Here is a 17,233-nt window from a genome sequence, read left to right on the forward strand (position 1 = left end):
CCATTGTCAGTTCTGAGAGCTACATTTTAGAAAAGAAACATAGACAGAAACCTTGAGCAATGTTCAGAGGTGACCAGAATGATCAAGTGTCTGTAAAGCAGCGCTACGAGAAATGATGGAAGGCCTGGAAAAGATAAATCTTTGAGATAAGACAGTATTTGGCACAGCTAGGTCCAAGCTAGAAGAGGTAGCTTTCAGCTTCATATAGCTATTAGAATTATTTTTAAGGCAGATGGGCTGCTCTGAAGAGCAGTATTCTTACTGTCCCTAGAAGTGCTGAAACAGGTTTTATTAAGGCTACCAAGCAGGGGTGATGCTATTTCTATGGAGGAAATTCCAGATTTGAGTGGAAGGCTGGGATAGATGACTTTATATTATCTTTCAATTCTAAACTTCTGACTCTGTTTTACATTATGACACTGTCTACCTTCTTTTCTTTGCCTCCATACCTTAAAAGGTAAAAAAAAAAGTCTATAGAAAGAAGAGATAGATGGATAGATACTTAGGAGCTAGTAAGATTATTTTGGTTTATATATTCATGAAGAAAGAGCTTTGACCTAAGTGAACTATTTGTGATCAGCAACAATTTCTTGCTACAAGACATGCATACTTAAAGATGTCAGTTTTTATTACACATTCAGTGGATTTTTAAAAAGTAGCATAAACATTTTGGTTTCGTGAAAGTAAAGAGAAAGCATGGAAATCATTCATGCCTTTTTACCTTCCCCCGCGCAACTGCCTCCCCCCATGTCATATCATGAAGAGGGCCTGGATCAAGGTCCTGAAAACTCAAGCTGTTTGATTTGGAATGAAATAAAATCAAAGAGGACAGATGAAACATGGGATGTGGAAATGAATTTCAAGTTGGACAAAAGCCCAGTTTTTCAGTAAGATCCAACTTGATGATTTTTCTTTTTTGCCTTAGAAGGGAAGTGACTGTACATTAGCTGTCCTCTGACCTTTGTGACAGTCCAGCTCATCCTGTTGACATGCTCTGTCAGCTCTTAGAAAAGTTACCTTGGATTTATAACACTATGGGGCTTGTGGCAATCTAATTTAGGCAGGAAAAAAAAGTATGTGGCACTACGTGTTTTTCAAGTTTTTATTTCTTGCTACAGAAATGCGTTAGTTAATATTTCATGTCAGTCTCCCTTTGATGGAATCACAGTGCAGTCTAAAGTCTCAACTTTAGAGTAAGTGTGAGCAAGCCTGCGGCACAGAACTGTTCTTTACCTGGTGGGCGCTGGCCAGCTCTTGGAGCAGGTCGATGTGATCCTGATCTTCAACGCTGACGCGGAACACCTTCTCCCTGAAGGTGGGACGGCAGAAGGAGACGGCAGCTCAGGTTGGGCAATACATTCACATTTGGGGCCTGGCGAGGAAGGACTTGCTCATCTAAGGAGCCGCTTACTTACCCTTCAAAGTGCTCACCAGAATGGTGAGCAGACGCGAGGGCCACGGCCACGAGAACCAAGAACGCCAACATTGTGCCTGATTAGGTCTTTTGGGTGTGTTTCACCTGCTTTTATAATCCAGGGTGTTCCTTGTTTTTTTCTTCTGATTGCAAATAGGTGCTATCAAGTCGTGATTAACGACTTTCCTGGCATTGCTGCCTTGGTGGCTGAGTAAAGTCAGAGAGGATATCTCCCTCCACACCTGTGGAAACAGAACAAATAATCTCAACTTCAACCGATCTAATTTGGGCGTCAGGCCTTGAATAGTCTGGAGGGAGAGGAGTTTTACAAAAAATCTGTTTTTTAGTCTTTTTTTTTTTTTTCATTTTGAATTGAGAATTACATACAATTAATTGTATAGATTTAAAAGTAAATTTTGATGAGTTTTGACAAATGTATACACCCATGTAAATATCCTGATCAAGGCATAGAATATTTTCATCACACTGAAAAGCTCTTTGGGGTGCATTTTAGTTTGTTTTTCCTTTAGGTGGCCACTATTCAGATTTCTAGCTTCATCCATTAATTTTGACTGTACTAAAACTTCATGGAATTGAGGACATACCACATATATTCCTTTGTGTCCGGCTTCTTTCTTTCAAGATAATGTTTTTGAGATTTATTAGTATTTTGATTTGCATTAGTGGTTTGTTCATTTTTATTAACAAGTAACAAGGAATTCCATTATATGAACATACCACATTTATCTATTTTTCTGTTGACAGATATTTGTGTTGTTTTCAATTTTGTGTTATTGTGAATAAAACCCCCATAAAAATTATTATACAAATCTTTTTGTTGACATATTTTAATTTTGAGAAGAGGTAAATAAAAGTGGAATTGCTAAATAATGTAGATGCGCTATAACATTATAAGGCTTCCCCATTTTCCCACAGTGGTTGTACCACTTTAAGCTTTCACCAGTATCCAGTCGCTCTGCATTCTCTCCAGCATTTTGGTATTAATCTTTAATTTTGGCAATTCTAGTGAGTGTGAAGTGGTACCTAACCATTTTAATTTGTATTGTCCTGGTACTGATGATGCTGAACATCTTTTCATGTAGCTATTGACCATTTGTAAATTCCCTTCAGTGAAGCATCTTTTGAAGTCTTTTGCCTTTATAAAGAAATTTATTGTTTTGCCTTTTAAAATTGTTTTATAACAGTAGTTTATACATTCTGTATACAAGTCCTCTTTAAAACTATATCTTGCAAAGACTTTTTCCAGTATGTGGCTTTATTTTCTCAACATTATCTTTTGGTGAGCAGAAGTTTCAAATTTTGATGAAGTTTTAGTTTATCCATGTTTTTCTTTTATAATTCATGGTTTTTATATTCAAGAAATTTTTTACTATTCCAAGGTCTCAAACATATTTGCCTATGTTTTCTTTTCTTTTCTTAATGTATCTTTATTGATTTCAGAGAGAGAGAAACATCAATGATGAGAGAGTCATTGATCGGCTGCCTCCTGCAAGCGGCCCACTGGGGATCGAGCCCGCAACCCAGGCATGTGCCCTGACCAGGAATTGAACCCCGATCGCCTGGATCCTAGGTCAATGCTCAACTGTTGTGCCACGCCTGGCCAGGCTCTATGTTTTCTTACAGGAGCTTTGTACTTTAGGTCTTTATGTATGGAGTCAGGTATGGATCAACACATTTTTAATATGGGTGTCCAATAGGTCCAGTACTATTTTTTGAGAATACTTTTCTTTCCCTATAGAATTACATTGGTTTCTCTGTCAAAATTCATTTGGCCATAGGTGTGGGGTAATTTCTGGACTTTTAATTGTTTCATTGGTCTGTTTGTCTAATTCTGTGTAACTATCACAATGTCTTGGTTATTATACTATATAGTAAGTCTTAAGTGATATAGTATGTAAGTCCTTCAACTTTGTTATTTTCCAAGATTGTTTTGTCTATTCTAAGCGCCTTATATTTCAATATATATTTTAGTATTAATTTGTCAATTTCTATGGAAAATCTTGCTGGAATTTTGATTGAGATTGCACTGAGTCTATAGAGCAATTTGGGGAGAACTGATATATTTATGATATTGAATCTTTCAACTAATATACATGTTGTCTTTGTATGTTAATTTAGGTCTTTGTGAAAAAGTGTGAAGGGTCTGAGATTTTATTCTACCTTCAAGGTAAAAGTTATCCTGCCATGCACCACCAGGTGTGGTTCAGCAGTTGAGCATCGACCTAGGATCCAGGAGATTGAGGTTCGATTCCTGGTCAGGGCACATGCCCGGGTTGCAGGTTCGATCCCCAGTCAGGGGTGTGCAAGAGGCAGCCGATCAATGTCGACTCCCTCATCAATGATGTTTCTGTCTCTCTCTCCCCCTCTCCCTTCCTCTCTCTGAAATCAAGAAAGATATTTTTTAAAAAAAGCTATCCTGCCAGAGTTTCATACATGTTGGCAGAAGACAAGACACTCCTGGGTCAGAATCAAAGGACTTTATTATCTACGGCGCAGTGGGTGGCATAAGCTTTATATTTGTACCAGTCCTTTTATGCTCAGTCTCATGGGATGATGGATGGTGGGCCCAGGTGAATGTTTGGTACTCAGGTTTGTGTCACAGCTGAGGTATACTGAGTTTAAGGAACTCCCAATTTTATGTGGGGGCTGCTAGCAAATCTGCCAACCTTTGTTCCAGAAGAGACATTAGCTTTATTATCCTAGAGGTTAACAGAACTTTCTTTGCCCTAAAGGCAGACACTGTTTCTGTCTTCCAGGCTGTTTTCTGTAAAAATATCTTTGAAAAGGTAGTTCAGAATAAAAACTGTCCTAAGACATGCAGAAACAGAGGACTCCATGGATACCTTTCTCAACAATACCTTTCTATATACTTTTGACTTCTGGTGAATTTTCCCAAGAGTATGTTACTCTCTTGGTCACTTTGATAATTCTGACTGATGGGCTGGGACCAAATCCATTCAATTTGTCCAATGTGGCATTTAATTAAGATGACTATCAAAGGACTCCCAGCAGCATGATGAAACCTATCTGCAACACTGACCTCAACCACGCCTCCCCAGGATACGAGACCCGACCAGCTGAACAAATTCCATAAACCATCAGCGTCTGCTTTAGAAAGCCATGTAGCTATCTTCTTAAATTTCAGTACTGACTATTCAGCTTCACCTGAAGCAGTAATACAGATACAACAGGATTTAGAAGCTATTGCACGCACTTCACCATGGCCCGCAAGGAGGGAATCTAGGGCCATTATATCATGGATAACAACCCCTGGTCTTAACTAGCTGAATGAAAGAGAGAACTCATTTATGTAACTAAGTTCAGCAATAGTGTTGGCTTCACAAATTCAGTTGACGATGCTTGTTAAACCTGGGTTTCTCTTGTCAGTCAGTTTTGTCATGTGATAACAGAATGGCCACTATTGGCCCAGTTTTGCATCCTACTGGATTGGCAATCTTATTGTAAAAGTAGTTTCTTTTTCCCCTAAATTCTTTCCCAAATTTTCAGATTGAATCTTAGTGGACTGAGTTGGCACATGTGCCTCCCTATCTTTGAAGCAATTCTGTGGTCAGGATAATGAGATGTACTGATGGCCAGGCCTAAGTCATATGACCAACCCTACGCCTTTGGCATAAGCCCCACACAAAATACAGCTATTGCCACCTTTCCCAGGATGGATCTTGAGCAGTCCTCACTTGTGTTTGTCACAGGCTCCCTAGTCAAAGTTGTGGTCGCAAGTTCAGGCCCTAGCTACAAGAGAGGCTGGGAAAGTGGGAGTCTGACTTTTAACTTAAATAATGGGAAGGGTCTCTGCCTCCTCTGGCTCTTTGGCTAGAGCACTCTGCAGACTTAGAGAAGGTGTTCAGATCTGATGGCTAAAAAGAATGACAAACATACACTGAAGAAGGACATAACCACTTGTGGGTGACGTGTGGTGTTACGCTTGGAACTGCAAATATACTAGAGGGTTTATTTCAATTGATGCATCTTTTAACACTTTTTAAAATTTATTGGGGTGGCAATAGTTAATATGAATATATAGGTTTTAAGTGTGGGTTTCTATGTTACAAGATCTGTATATTGCTCTGTGTGTCCACCATCCAAAGTCATATCTTCTCCTGTCACCATATATGAAGACCTCCCTTCACCTCCCCCCCCCCCAAATTGATGCTTTTTGAATCTAAATGGAGGACAATTGGAATTTTCAGTTAGTAATTAAAATTTGTTTTTGTTATTTACAATAATTTTTTCATTGATTTGAAATTTCTGTTTCCCGTCTCATATTTATATATTTGAATTCTTTTTTATGCACAGTTTTGTCTATTAATAAGCCAAGAGGCACCGTTATGTCTGTGTTTGATATAACAGTGTGAGATTTTGGAGAATCTGTAACTGCCCCATGATGTTATAATTCATCCTATGGGATGTCTCAGTTTCTGGAAAAACATTTCCAAGCATATTCCATGGTGTTAAATAAGAGAGGGTGCTGAGATCGAATGTGTATGTTTTAAACTAACACAGACAAGCTCTTTTAGTGCAGGGCTTTTTGGAGTCTAATGTGTATTGTAAATCTTCAAAAATGTACCTCACAGTAGAGCACTAGGTTAGTTAGACCAGATAAAATTAGAGGGCTTAGCACCGTTGCCACACTCCAGTGTGTTTGGCTGTGGAACACTTTCTTCAAACGCATCACTTAGGCCATTTTGGGAAACTTGACTGAGTTCACAAATGGAGTCACATTAAATTAAAAGTTTGGGTTTTTGGATTCTTGGTGAGTTTTGTTCAAGGCTAATGAGTTTATTTTGACTTCAATGTTAAGGTCACTGGGTTAAGGGCTACGGAATATTCAGAGATAGAAAGGGCTCTATTTCTGCCCTTTGAGCCCTGCTGTGCCAGGCACGCAGTGGTCAGGCACAAATATTAAGGGAGTAGTTTTCGCGACAGTTTTCATTTTGTTTTAGAGTGTGGGGTTAACAATAGGGTCAATTGATGATTCTGGGTTAACCATTCTCTCAACCTGAATGCGACCTCGAACTGATAGGTGAGGAGGAAATAGAGGGCTCTTTGTCACTAAAGGACCAGATGACAAAAAGGAAGAGAGATAAATTAGGGAACGTGCAATTTCTGTTAAGTCAGAGAAAACAGCTCTAATGACTTGGATGAGTTAAGTGCTTTGTACATGTATTTGTGTCTATTGGATATTGAATAGGAAAAATTTTATATAAAAATGATTCAGAAATCCTGTGTGGTCATCTCCGTCACTGTCATGTCCTGTCATCAATTGCTAGACTGTTTGCTATGAAAGGAGAACACTGTTGCTTCAATTCTGATGTTAAAAACACAAAAGGATTTTAGGCCATAGAAGAGGGAAGCTCCTAAATGGGAAGTTATTTCTGAAAAGAGTTAGCTTTTCTTTTTGTTTGCATCCAGTCAAATTAACTAATTGGCTCAGCCAATTCAGTGAAAACTACGGCTCATACCCTAATCTTAACTCAACTGACCAGTTGTTTGTGGGGCAGCCAGTTTCCCTGATGAGTGTAACTGATTGATGACCCAGGCTATTGGTATTGCTCCTAGGAGGGCAAAAACAATGCAAAAATGTTATCCAGGTGCACAGGGGCCTGTCAGCTTTGTGTAATCATGTTTACTATTCTAATAAACTGCCTTTTTTGTGGACATGATCATGTTTACTATTCTAATAAACTGCCTTTTTTATGGACATGAAAGGAGATGCTAGTTAATATTTTCTTGGTTGGCTTTTCTCTCTGGCATCTACTGATGATGTTGATATATATATATATATATATATATATATATATATATAAATATATATATATATATATATGTAATGTATGATCATCATCATCATTAATGGGCATGGTCTGCATATCTCTGGTGGGAATGTTTGTTAAGAACTGCAGACCGGTATTTTTGAAAGCTGGGAGATAAATAGGACAATTTCATCCCATAAATCTTACCACCTGACTCATCATTTGAGGTTCCTTATTGAAACAAGGAAAACATCTTTAATCATGCAAATATTTGGAAACTGCAAGCATATCTCTATTTGGAATTTGGGAGATAATTACAATGGACAAGTTATGATTGATTAGCTCATGAAGAATGGGTTAGTTAGAAGGCAGTTGGTCCTCTTTCCAGACCTGTATCAACACTCCATCAACAGGAATTAAGAAAACAGCATAACTAGGCTCCAGCTCCTTGCTGAGGGCAATTAATCAGGGCAGAGGCATGGGGAGGTAAGTTGGAATGATGCCAAATAAATCAACCTGGTTTTGTACCTACATTTATCTTTGTTAATTCTTATAGATCATCTTAATATTTTGACCTTTGATTTGTGTATGAGATGATAGGTATTAGGAAAAAATTCCCCAGTATTTTGTCTTATTATATGAATAAATTACATGTTATATTTCCATAGTAACACTTTTACTTTATGAGAAAGATTTGTTTTATTCTAGTTTGTAAGGTAATGGGGAGCTATTTTTATTCTTAAAATGCTGTAACAGAACATTAAAGCTCCTTAAAACCTTTTGAGGAAAGGGCAGGGTTTTCATAAATAAATGTTAATAATATAAAATGTCATATGGGTAGAGAAATAAAAGCATAGAATCAATTTAGAAAAGAAAATGTCAATATTTTCTGACAACCTGTTTACTCTTTACCTGATAAGAATCTTAAAAAGGTTTGTATGGCTCCAGTTCAATTTCAATTTATTCTTAAAATTAGTTTGGAAGGGCAACCTCAGGCACACAGGTACTGCAGCCGAGGCTGCCACTTGGCAATCTGGTTCTAACCATCAGGTGGGGTTTTTCTGTTCCCCGAATCTAAGTCATTGAGATGCTTGTGTTTGTCTCTGTTATATTACTATGAGGAATTTTACAGGTAGAGAACCGAGAGTCATTTGAAAAAATTGACATTTGAGTGCTGAGAAAGATGATCAGTATGATGGATGTTATCACTCCGATTTTCACCCATTAAGAGTGATATATTTTAATGTTGGAATGCTGTGCAGTTCCTTTGGCAGACTAGGTATTATATCATATTCTTAAATAATAAAATCCTTCCAAAGAGCTGAGAATTAAGTAGCGAAATTGACACCTTGATTGAGATTTAAAAGAAGATTCCAGAATCCTTGTTTTGTTTCCTTTTACCCCAGAATGTTGGTCTCCAAATGCAAGGAGGGTTGAGCTTGCTTCACAATTAATGATCTAATTTTGCAGCTCTGCACGCTGCTCCCAACATCGATCTGACTCGGAGGCAAGTCTGTTAAACATGATGTCAGCAGGAATTATTCTGACAGCTGCCAGGAGCGGTCACATAAAACTCGAGTTTTCGTTTTAGAATGCGGTGGTCTAGAATATTGGTCGGATATCTACATGCTAAGTAGCACAATGTTCGCGAGAAGAGCCCACCAGGAAAAGTGATCACATTGTCAACACCAGCTTTCTGGGAACATTGGGAGGTAAGGCTGGAACACACAAAACCCTCCCCTCATTTCAAATTAGACCAACAGAATCCAAGGCGCCTTCTCCCCCTCCATGGGCTCTGCTGTTGCTTTACTGCCACGGGCAGCGATTCCAAGCCACATGAAATGCCACCGCTGACACACAGGGTGCTGGCCGTTCACGGTTCCCTGTCAATCTGGGGAGAGCCTCTCTCGTTGGGCTCCAGTTTTTATTCTCGGGATTAATGAGCCAGCATCAGATAACATGATGAAGTTGCTCAAAGCATGGTCTCGTGTTTTCTAACAGTGTTAGATAAACAGTCAGTATCTGCATTTCAGAGTGTAACACAAGGATAAATCAAAGAGCAAATTAAATTTAGGTATGCCATCTGCCGCCTTGATTTTATGAACGCCCGCCCACAGGACATTGACTGGGCACGGACGTATAAACCATTGTCTTTTATTGCCGGACTTACAACAAACATTGGACAAATGTTCACCCATGCTGCTGGTCTTCTTGGAAAGGGTAAAATTCAAGCAATAGTGAATATTTTTGGTTGTTGTAAGTTTTTGTTTTAATAAAAATAAACACAACAGAAGAAAACACAGCATGTCCTCGTTTCTCGGAGTGCAGCATCTCAGCAGGCTTTAGGGAGGCATCCACGGGGGTAAGTTGTTTAATGTGTAATTGTAAGCAGAACTGTAAAAAGCCATACCAGGCTTCCATGATTTTATTTTCTTCTCCTGGTAAAAGATCATTGCTTCTCCCTGGGCCCCTAATGGTTAAGACTTTTACAACTTTTCCATTTCCAAGAAAGTTCTTGATTTCTTCTGATGGTGTGTCTTTTCTTCACAGTGGTTTTTTTATTAATATGTTTTTTCCAATGTTTCTGAGGAAATTTTCTCATTCTTTCTTTAAAACTTAAATTTTTAAAAAGTCTCTGTTTTCAAAGGGACAGTAGGTCTATTTTCTTTGAGCAGTTTAATGTAAAGTATGAAACCGCATTTTGGTGCTATCATTTGGAGGCATTTTTATTTCTCAATGTCTGTTGCCAATCTGGTTCTTTAGCTGCATTTGCTTAGATACAGGCTTTACCAGGATTGGCAAGAGCTGCTTTTCAGGACTTCTGTAGATTTTTAGCTAACACCATAAAATGAGTTCTCTATTTCTGAGGCTAATAAAAGTCTTAATGATATGTGCATCCAACAGATGGGGCAGAGGGCTATTTTGGCTGTGGGCAGTTGAAATCTGCCCTCAGTTGTTTGTATAAGGCTCTCACTAAAGTCAATAAAAGGTAATTTTCACACACAATTTAGTTCAGAGTATAAAATGCAGGGAAGAGTAGCTGGTTTAAGTCCAATGGGCATAAGGGTGGCAGTTGGTAAAAGTTTTGTTTGATGGCAAATTGTAACTGGCAGACTGACAAGTTGATTGAGAGAAACACAGGACCAAATACAGGACAATGGCACAGCTTTGGAGGCAGAGCAAGGGACACAGATGAAGAAATTATCCCCAACATCTCGGACATGAGCCTTGATGATAAGAAAAACCACAAAACACCAGAACTCTCTTTTTGTTCCTGGTTTCCTTTCTTTTTCAGTCTCTCACTTTATACTGATTTTTGAAACCATTCATTTGCTCATTTCTACTTAGCATTTTATCCAACAAACAAAATGTTCACATATATCAATACTGCCTTGTAGGGACATCATAATGGGCTTCAGTGACATCCAGAACCTACCCTGCAGCCATGTGGGGTCAGGGTGTGGTGCAGGTCAGGAGATCTGGAAAGAGGACTCCATACCTTTGCTTGGTTATGGTGAAGGGATTCATGTTCAATGCAGATAAGGCTTCCGTGGGGCTGAGAAACAATGTGAAGAACAGGCTCACAGTGAAAATTATACATAGCAACCACCTGTGACTTTGCTCTTTCATGCACTTATTAAATGATTTGTTGCTGATTTACACAGATTAATAGCTTACATGTATTTTGGGAATTTAAAGTCAACAATGGTTTTGACATGCATTATTTTATCTGATGCTGGCGATTTCTGAATATGGAAATGTGCGCATGGCAGCTATGTGGAACAGGCTCATGTTCTGGCTCTTTTTGTTAAATCCCCAAAGGCAGGTACTGTGACTCTATACCCAAGAATACATGACAAATGAGAAATGAGTTTATAGTCATAGAATTAGCAACATTTTGTTAGGTTACTGCAGGTTTTCTCAGTCTTAACACTATTGACATTTGGGGCTGGACAAGTCTTTGCTGTAGGGGCCGTCCTGTGCTTTGTGGGGTGTTTAGCAGCATCTGTGGGCTCTGTCAGTCAGACACCAGTGGTAACCCACCTCCTCTGTCTGAGTGAGGCAGCTGCAGTTTCGTGAGGTGCCATGAGGTGGGACAACTATGACCCTGAAGCATGGCCTGAGGAGTGGAAGCTGAGAGGTGACGAGATGGAAAGCAACGGCAATTGCCTACAAAGAGGGCGGCAACTAGAGTGGGATGCTTTTTTTGAATAGAAGTGACTTGATTTCTTTAAAGTTCCTTGGCATTTGTTCCTTCTGAACATCTGCAGGTGCTTCCATCCCCCGGGGGAGCTGAGTCCCTGAGTCCAGCGGGGCCTGGGGCGGCCGCAGGAAGTGGGCCTGGCTGTGCTCTTCCCCACTTTTCTTGGGCCAGATCCTCTACCCTTTCCCGGTGAAGGCAGGCTGGGGCAGCTGGGCGCTGTACACGCATTTCTGTCTTTTGTTTTAGTTTTTGATACTACCTCCCCAACGTGCAGTGAGGAAGAGGGACCCGTTTCTTGCTAATTCCTGCGTCTTCGTGATCCAACTGATCTGGATTCAAAACCCAAAATGAGCTTTGTTATCCTTGACATTTTCCCCATAGCTCGGCACACATTCTGGACTTTGGCCTGCCTGATATTGTTAGCAGAAATCTGTGCAAGCACTAGACATTCTTCATGTGCTTTTTTTCTTTCCCCTTTAACACATATTTTAAAAAGAACTGCTTTTTTAGGATTCTAAAGAACCAATGTAATTTATTCCTGAGTTCAGTGTAATTTGCTAATTTCTGAGTTATAGAATTCTTAAAAATATGTAACTGCTCACTAGGTGATTTAAAAGGGGGTTGTTTCAAGACTAAAGGGAACGGTGCATTTTCATTTGAAATGAGGCTGAGCTTCCGTGAGAATTTGAATGTGGACACTGAGTACGTTTCCAAATGAGGAGATTATGGGTGATTGTTGATGTGGACACTGAGTACGTTTCCAAACGAGGAGATTATGGGTGATTGTTGATGTGGACACTGAGTACGTTTCCAAACGAGGAGATTATGGGTGATTGTTGAAAGCCTGATTAATTGCTCAGGTCCTTTTGATAACAGACTGCTTCTAGTTGGCTTTGGTCTTTCCAGATGCCGGAGTTGCGGAGACAGACCAGACACTTCCACACATTGGTTGCTCTGCTCGTGCCCTGCCAGCTGCTTGAAGTATGTCCCTTCCTGAAGTCCAGCTGAGGAAACCCTTGGTCCTCGCTGACCCCAAGCCGCAGTGCTGTCCTCCCTCCCGCCCCATTTTAATGTATCTCAATTTGCTATAGTTCTTACAGTGAATAGCATATCATAATCAAATTGGTTACTTTTTAAGTTAAATAGTGATACGTAAAGTAATGATTTATTTTATAATTGGTGGCAATTTAGGTTAGACGGAATACAGAATGTGAGTCGGTACTGCCAATGTGTTATTCAGTGGAAATGTGCAGTAGGCATTTGGAAGTGATGGTCTGGGTCTTTGGAGTGGTGAAGGTGTGAAAGACACTCACCCGTCCCCAAATTCCCAAAGTCTCAGTTCATTACAGCATCAAATCTAACGCCCAAAAGCATACTGCTGAGAGGTCATGTAAAATAAGAATTGATAAGGAACCAATGAGGAAGTAACTTTACAGAGCTGTGTAATTATCACCAAAGTCTAACTTTAGAAACTTTCTATCATCCCAAATATATCTCTCCGGCCCCTTTGCAGTCAATCCCTGCTCCAATCCTCAATTCTAGGTAATCACTGATCTGCCTTCTATTTCTACACAGTTTTATTTTCTAGGCATTTCATATACATGGAATATTATATTATATAAATAGATTTTTATATTATAATTTATATGAAATGGAATGTTACATTATTATTATTATATTGTATTAATGGAATATTATATTATTCCAGATCTTTTGTACCTGGCTTACTTCATTTAGCATAATGTTTTTGAGGTTCATTCATGTTGTAGCATTTATCAGTAGTTCATTTCTCTTTTAGTGTTGAATACTATTTCATTGTCTGGATGGACCACGTTTTGTCTATCCATTCACCAGTTCATGAGCACTTCGTATGTTTTCACTCATCAACATTCACATATAAGTCTTTGTGTGGGTGTATGTTTTCATTCCCTTGGGTAGATACTGAATGATTTCTTTATCAAACTATGAATACTTGTCTAAAGAACAGAATGTTGTTCTACAGACATCTTTGAAATTTTCTTTTTATGTGGGGTTGTATTGAAACTTTGTATTGAGTTATATACCTAAAAATTAAAATACCAATGAGTATGTGAATATGAGAAGTGCTGCTAAAAGACTGTTCAAATTTACTGGTACAATTTACTGTCATTCACTACTAACTACCTCCAGTCTTCCTGTCTGGAATAAAAATGACATACATTATATTTACTACTCTGCTAATACCACCAAAAAGCCTACCAATTGTCATTTCCAGACTGTCTGCTGTGAGGCAACATAGCAACCTAATTCTTTAAGACAGAGCCCTTCAGTGTATCATTTAATCTGCTCCCTTTTGCCCTTTTTGGTAAAAGGACATTTCACATTTGCAAACTAAGACTTAGGTTGATTCTTAAATGGGCCAAAATAAAAAAAGTAACTTATTTTAAAACATTTTTTAATCCAGAACAACATGTAGCACAGTTTATTCATTTATCAGAGAAGCTAAAGAGATAGAAAAATTTCTTCCACCTCGATTTGCTCTGTTCCCTGGCTTCTTATCCAATCTAGAGATCAGTTCTACATTTGCACATTTTTGATAGTATGAGTTTGGAAAATGTGATGATGATAAATGTTAATATAACATTAACAACAAAACTTCTCAGGACATATGGTCTTCACTGGACAAGATGGTCACAACCACATCAAAATTACACCTAAACTACAGAACATTTATCATTCAGAACGGCCTGGAATCTAGCTGCACAGAAGTCCTACAACTAAGGATATAAAGAAGAAACCACATGAAGACTGGTAGGAGGGGCAGTTATACCCACGTGTGGCAGATAAAAATTGGGAGGGATATCTCAGCTGCGAAGGTCTCTCCTGAGGAGTGAGGGGTCCCAGGCACTCCCACCCAGAATTCTAGTGCCAGAAAGAGAAGTCTCTATAACTTCTAGCTGTAAAAACAAGCAGAGATTGTGGCTGAGTGAAGTGAAGGGCTGCTGGAGTTCTAGGTGTTCCTCCTCTTAAAGGGCCCACACACAGACTCACTTAGACTCACTCCCTCTGAGCTCCAGCACTGGGGCAGCAGCTTGAAAGGCACCAGGGACTTACAGGGAGAAACGGAATTGTCTGGCTTCAGGGAGAGAGCTGGAGAGGCAGCTTTCCTCAAACAGAAGTGCTGGCAGAGGCCATTGTTTCTTTGTTGAGCCCTCCCCCTGCAGAGCCAGCAGGCAGGCACCATATCTGAGCCTCCATCAGCCTGGCTATAACTGTTCACTCAGTGCTAGTTATTCCCTGAGACTCCACCCCACCTAACTTTCGGGCCCATCCAAGCCATTTCCAGTGCCTTTTCCATATAAAGAGCCTGTTTTAACTCATGCTTCAGACTTTCCTAAAATCTATCAAACAAACAGCATCTGGACTTAACATGCCCTGTACCTCTTGGTAAGTAGCACGAGGCCTGGCACTAGTGGCAGACTTTCCTGGGTAAGTCCAAGTCCAGAACAGCAGATTGCCTTGAAGCTCATGCTGGGTGGTCCTGGGTTGGGCACAGGTGGCAGATGACCTTGGTCTAAACCTCCTGGGAGGCTGCAGTGCCATTGTACCCAGTGGATATCTTCAGACTACTTTGAAGAACCACCCAACTACTTCCAGAAGCAACAAATGCAAGGGGTGGAGTCAGTGAGCACCAGACACCCACTGAAGTAAGTCCTGCTTCCTGGGGTAGGCCCATGTATAGCTGATCCTTCTTGTTCATTGGTGGTCACAACCAGTTCATCCAGTGATAGGCTTGGGAGTAATCCTTCCTACTGAGGTACCAACAGCAATCAAAGCTCAACTACAACAGGAGGGTGTACACAGCCCACAGGGAGCACACCTGGAGTGCCTAGCTCAGGTGATTGGTGATGCTGTGCCATTGGACCCTACAGGACATCTACTACATAAGGTCGCTCTACCAAGCCAAGGAGATGTATCAGCTCTACCTAATACATAGAAACAAACACAGGGAGGCTGCCAAAATGAGGAGATAACGAAACATGTCCGAAATGAAAAAACAGAACAAAATTCCAGATGGAGAACTAAACTAAATGAGGACAAGCAATCTACCAGATTCAGAGTTCAAAACACTGGTCATAAGGATGCTCAATGAACTCAGGGGAAGAGTAGATGAACTTATTGAGAACTTCAACTAAGAGACAGGAGAAAAAACAAAGATAGAAAATTTAAAGAAGAGCCAGCCAGAAGTGAAGAGTACACTAACTGAAATGAAGAATACATTACAGGGAATCAACAGTGGAGTAGATGAAGTAGAAGATGAAATCAGAGGTTTGGAAGATAAGGAAGCGGAAAACACTCAGAACAGCAAAAAGAAAAAAGAATACAAAAAAAATGAGGATAGTATAAGGAGCCTCTGGGACAATTTCAAGGGCACAGACATTTACATCATGGGGTTCCAGAAAGAGAAGATAGGGAGCAAGAAATTGAAAATCTATTTGAAACTTCCCTAACCTGGTGAAGAAAATAGACAAGTCCAGGAAGTGCAGAGAGTTTCCAACATGATAAATCCAAAGAGGCCCACACCAAGACACATTATGACAAAGGTTAAAGACAAAGAGAGAATCTTAAAATCAGCAGGAGAAAAGCTGTTATTTATCTACACGGAGCTCACATAATACTGTCAGCTGATTTCTCAACAGAAACTTTGAAAGCCAGAAGGGATTTGTGTGAAAAAAAAGCAAGGACCTACAACAAAGATTACTCTACCCAGCAAAGTTATTTAGAGTTGAGGGAAAGAAAAAGAGGTTCCCAGATAAGAAGAAGCTACTAAAGGAGTTCAGTATTAAAAGAAATATTAAAACTTCCTTTTTAAGAAGAAGAAAAAAATCTGAATAATAAAATGATAATAAATACATACCTATCAATAATCACTTTAAATGTAAATGAATTAAATGATTGAATTGAAAAACATAAAGAGGCTGAATGGATAACAAAATAAAACCCTTAGGTATGCCTTCTACAAGAGACTCACTTCAGATTGAAAGATAGACACAGACTGAAAATAAAGGGATGGAGAATGATATTTCATGAAAGTGGAAACAAACCAAAGTTGGGGTAGCAATATTTATACCAAACAAATTAGACTTTAAAACAAAAGCTATATAACAAGAGACAAAGAAGGGCCCAGCAATTCAACTTTTCTGAAGAAACCTCAAAAACTAAATTAAAAAGGCATTTGCATTTATATGTTCATTGCAGCACTACTTACTATAGGCAAGATGTGAAAGCAACCTAAGTGTCCATCAATAAATGCACGGATAAAGAAAAAGTAGTGCATATATACAATGGAATATGTCAGCCATAAAAAAGAATGACATCTTGCCATCTGCACAACATGGATGGACCTAGAGGGTATTGTGCTGAGTGAAATAAGTCATACAGAGGAAAACAAATGCCGTATTATTTCACTTATATGTGGAATCTCAAAAACAAACAAACAAGCAGAACCGAAACATACTCCTAGATACAGATATCATTTTGATGGTTACCAGATGAAGGGGTTTTAGGAGTATGGGTGAAAAAGGTGAAGGGATTAAGAAGTACAAATTGGTAATTACAGAATTGTCATGGGGATGTAAAGTATAGCACAGGGAATATAGTCAATAATATTGTAATAACTATGTATGGTGTCAGATCGGTACTAGATTTATTGGGGTGATCGCTTAGTAAGTTATATAATTTCTAATCACTAGGCTGTATACCTGAAACTAATATAATATTGTATGTCAACTGTAATTGAAAAATAAAAATTATTTAAAGTAAAAAAAGCATATGGTCTTCATT

General features: G+C 39.2%; 1 protein-coding gene across 1 annotated transcript in view; it reads right to left on the reverse strand.

Annotated features, from left to right (window-relative positions):
• CPB1 (carboxypeptidase B1) overlaps positions 1 to 1,486 on the reverse strand; it is a gene marked incomplete at both ends in the record, with an annotated part of 36,093 nt that extends 34,607 nt beyond the window's left edge. Inside the window, 2 exons of the mRNA XM_081138638.1 lie at positions 1,234 to 1,309; positions 1,416 to 1,486. Of these exons, the coding sequence (XP_080994764.1) occupies positions 1,234 to 1,309; positions 1,416 to 1,486 (147 nt within the window). The remainder of the gene's footprint in view (positions 1 to 1,233; positions 1,310 to 1,415) is intronic.
• Positions 1,487 to 17,233: the final 15,747 nt, after the last annotated feature.

The sequence above is a fragment of the Miniopterus schreibersii genome, assembly GCF_964146895.1.
Source record: "Miniopterus schreibersii genome assembly, chromosome: 5".
Classification (NCBI taxonomy): Eukaryota; Metazoa; Chordata; class Mammalia; order Chiroptera; family Miniopteridae; genus Miniopterus; species Miniopterus schreibersii.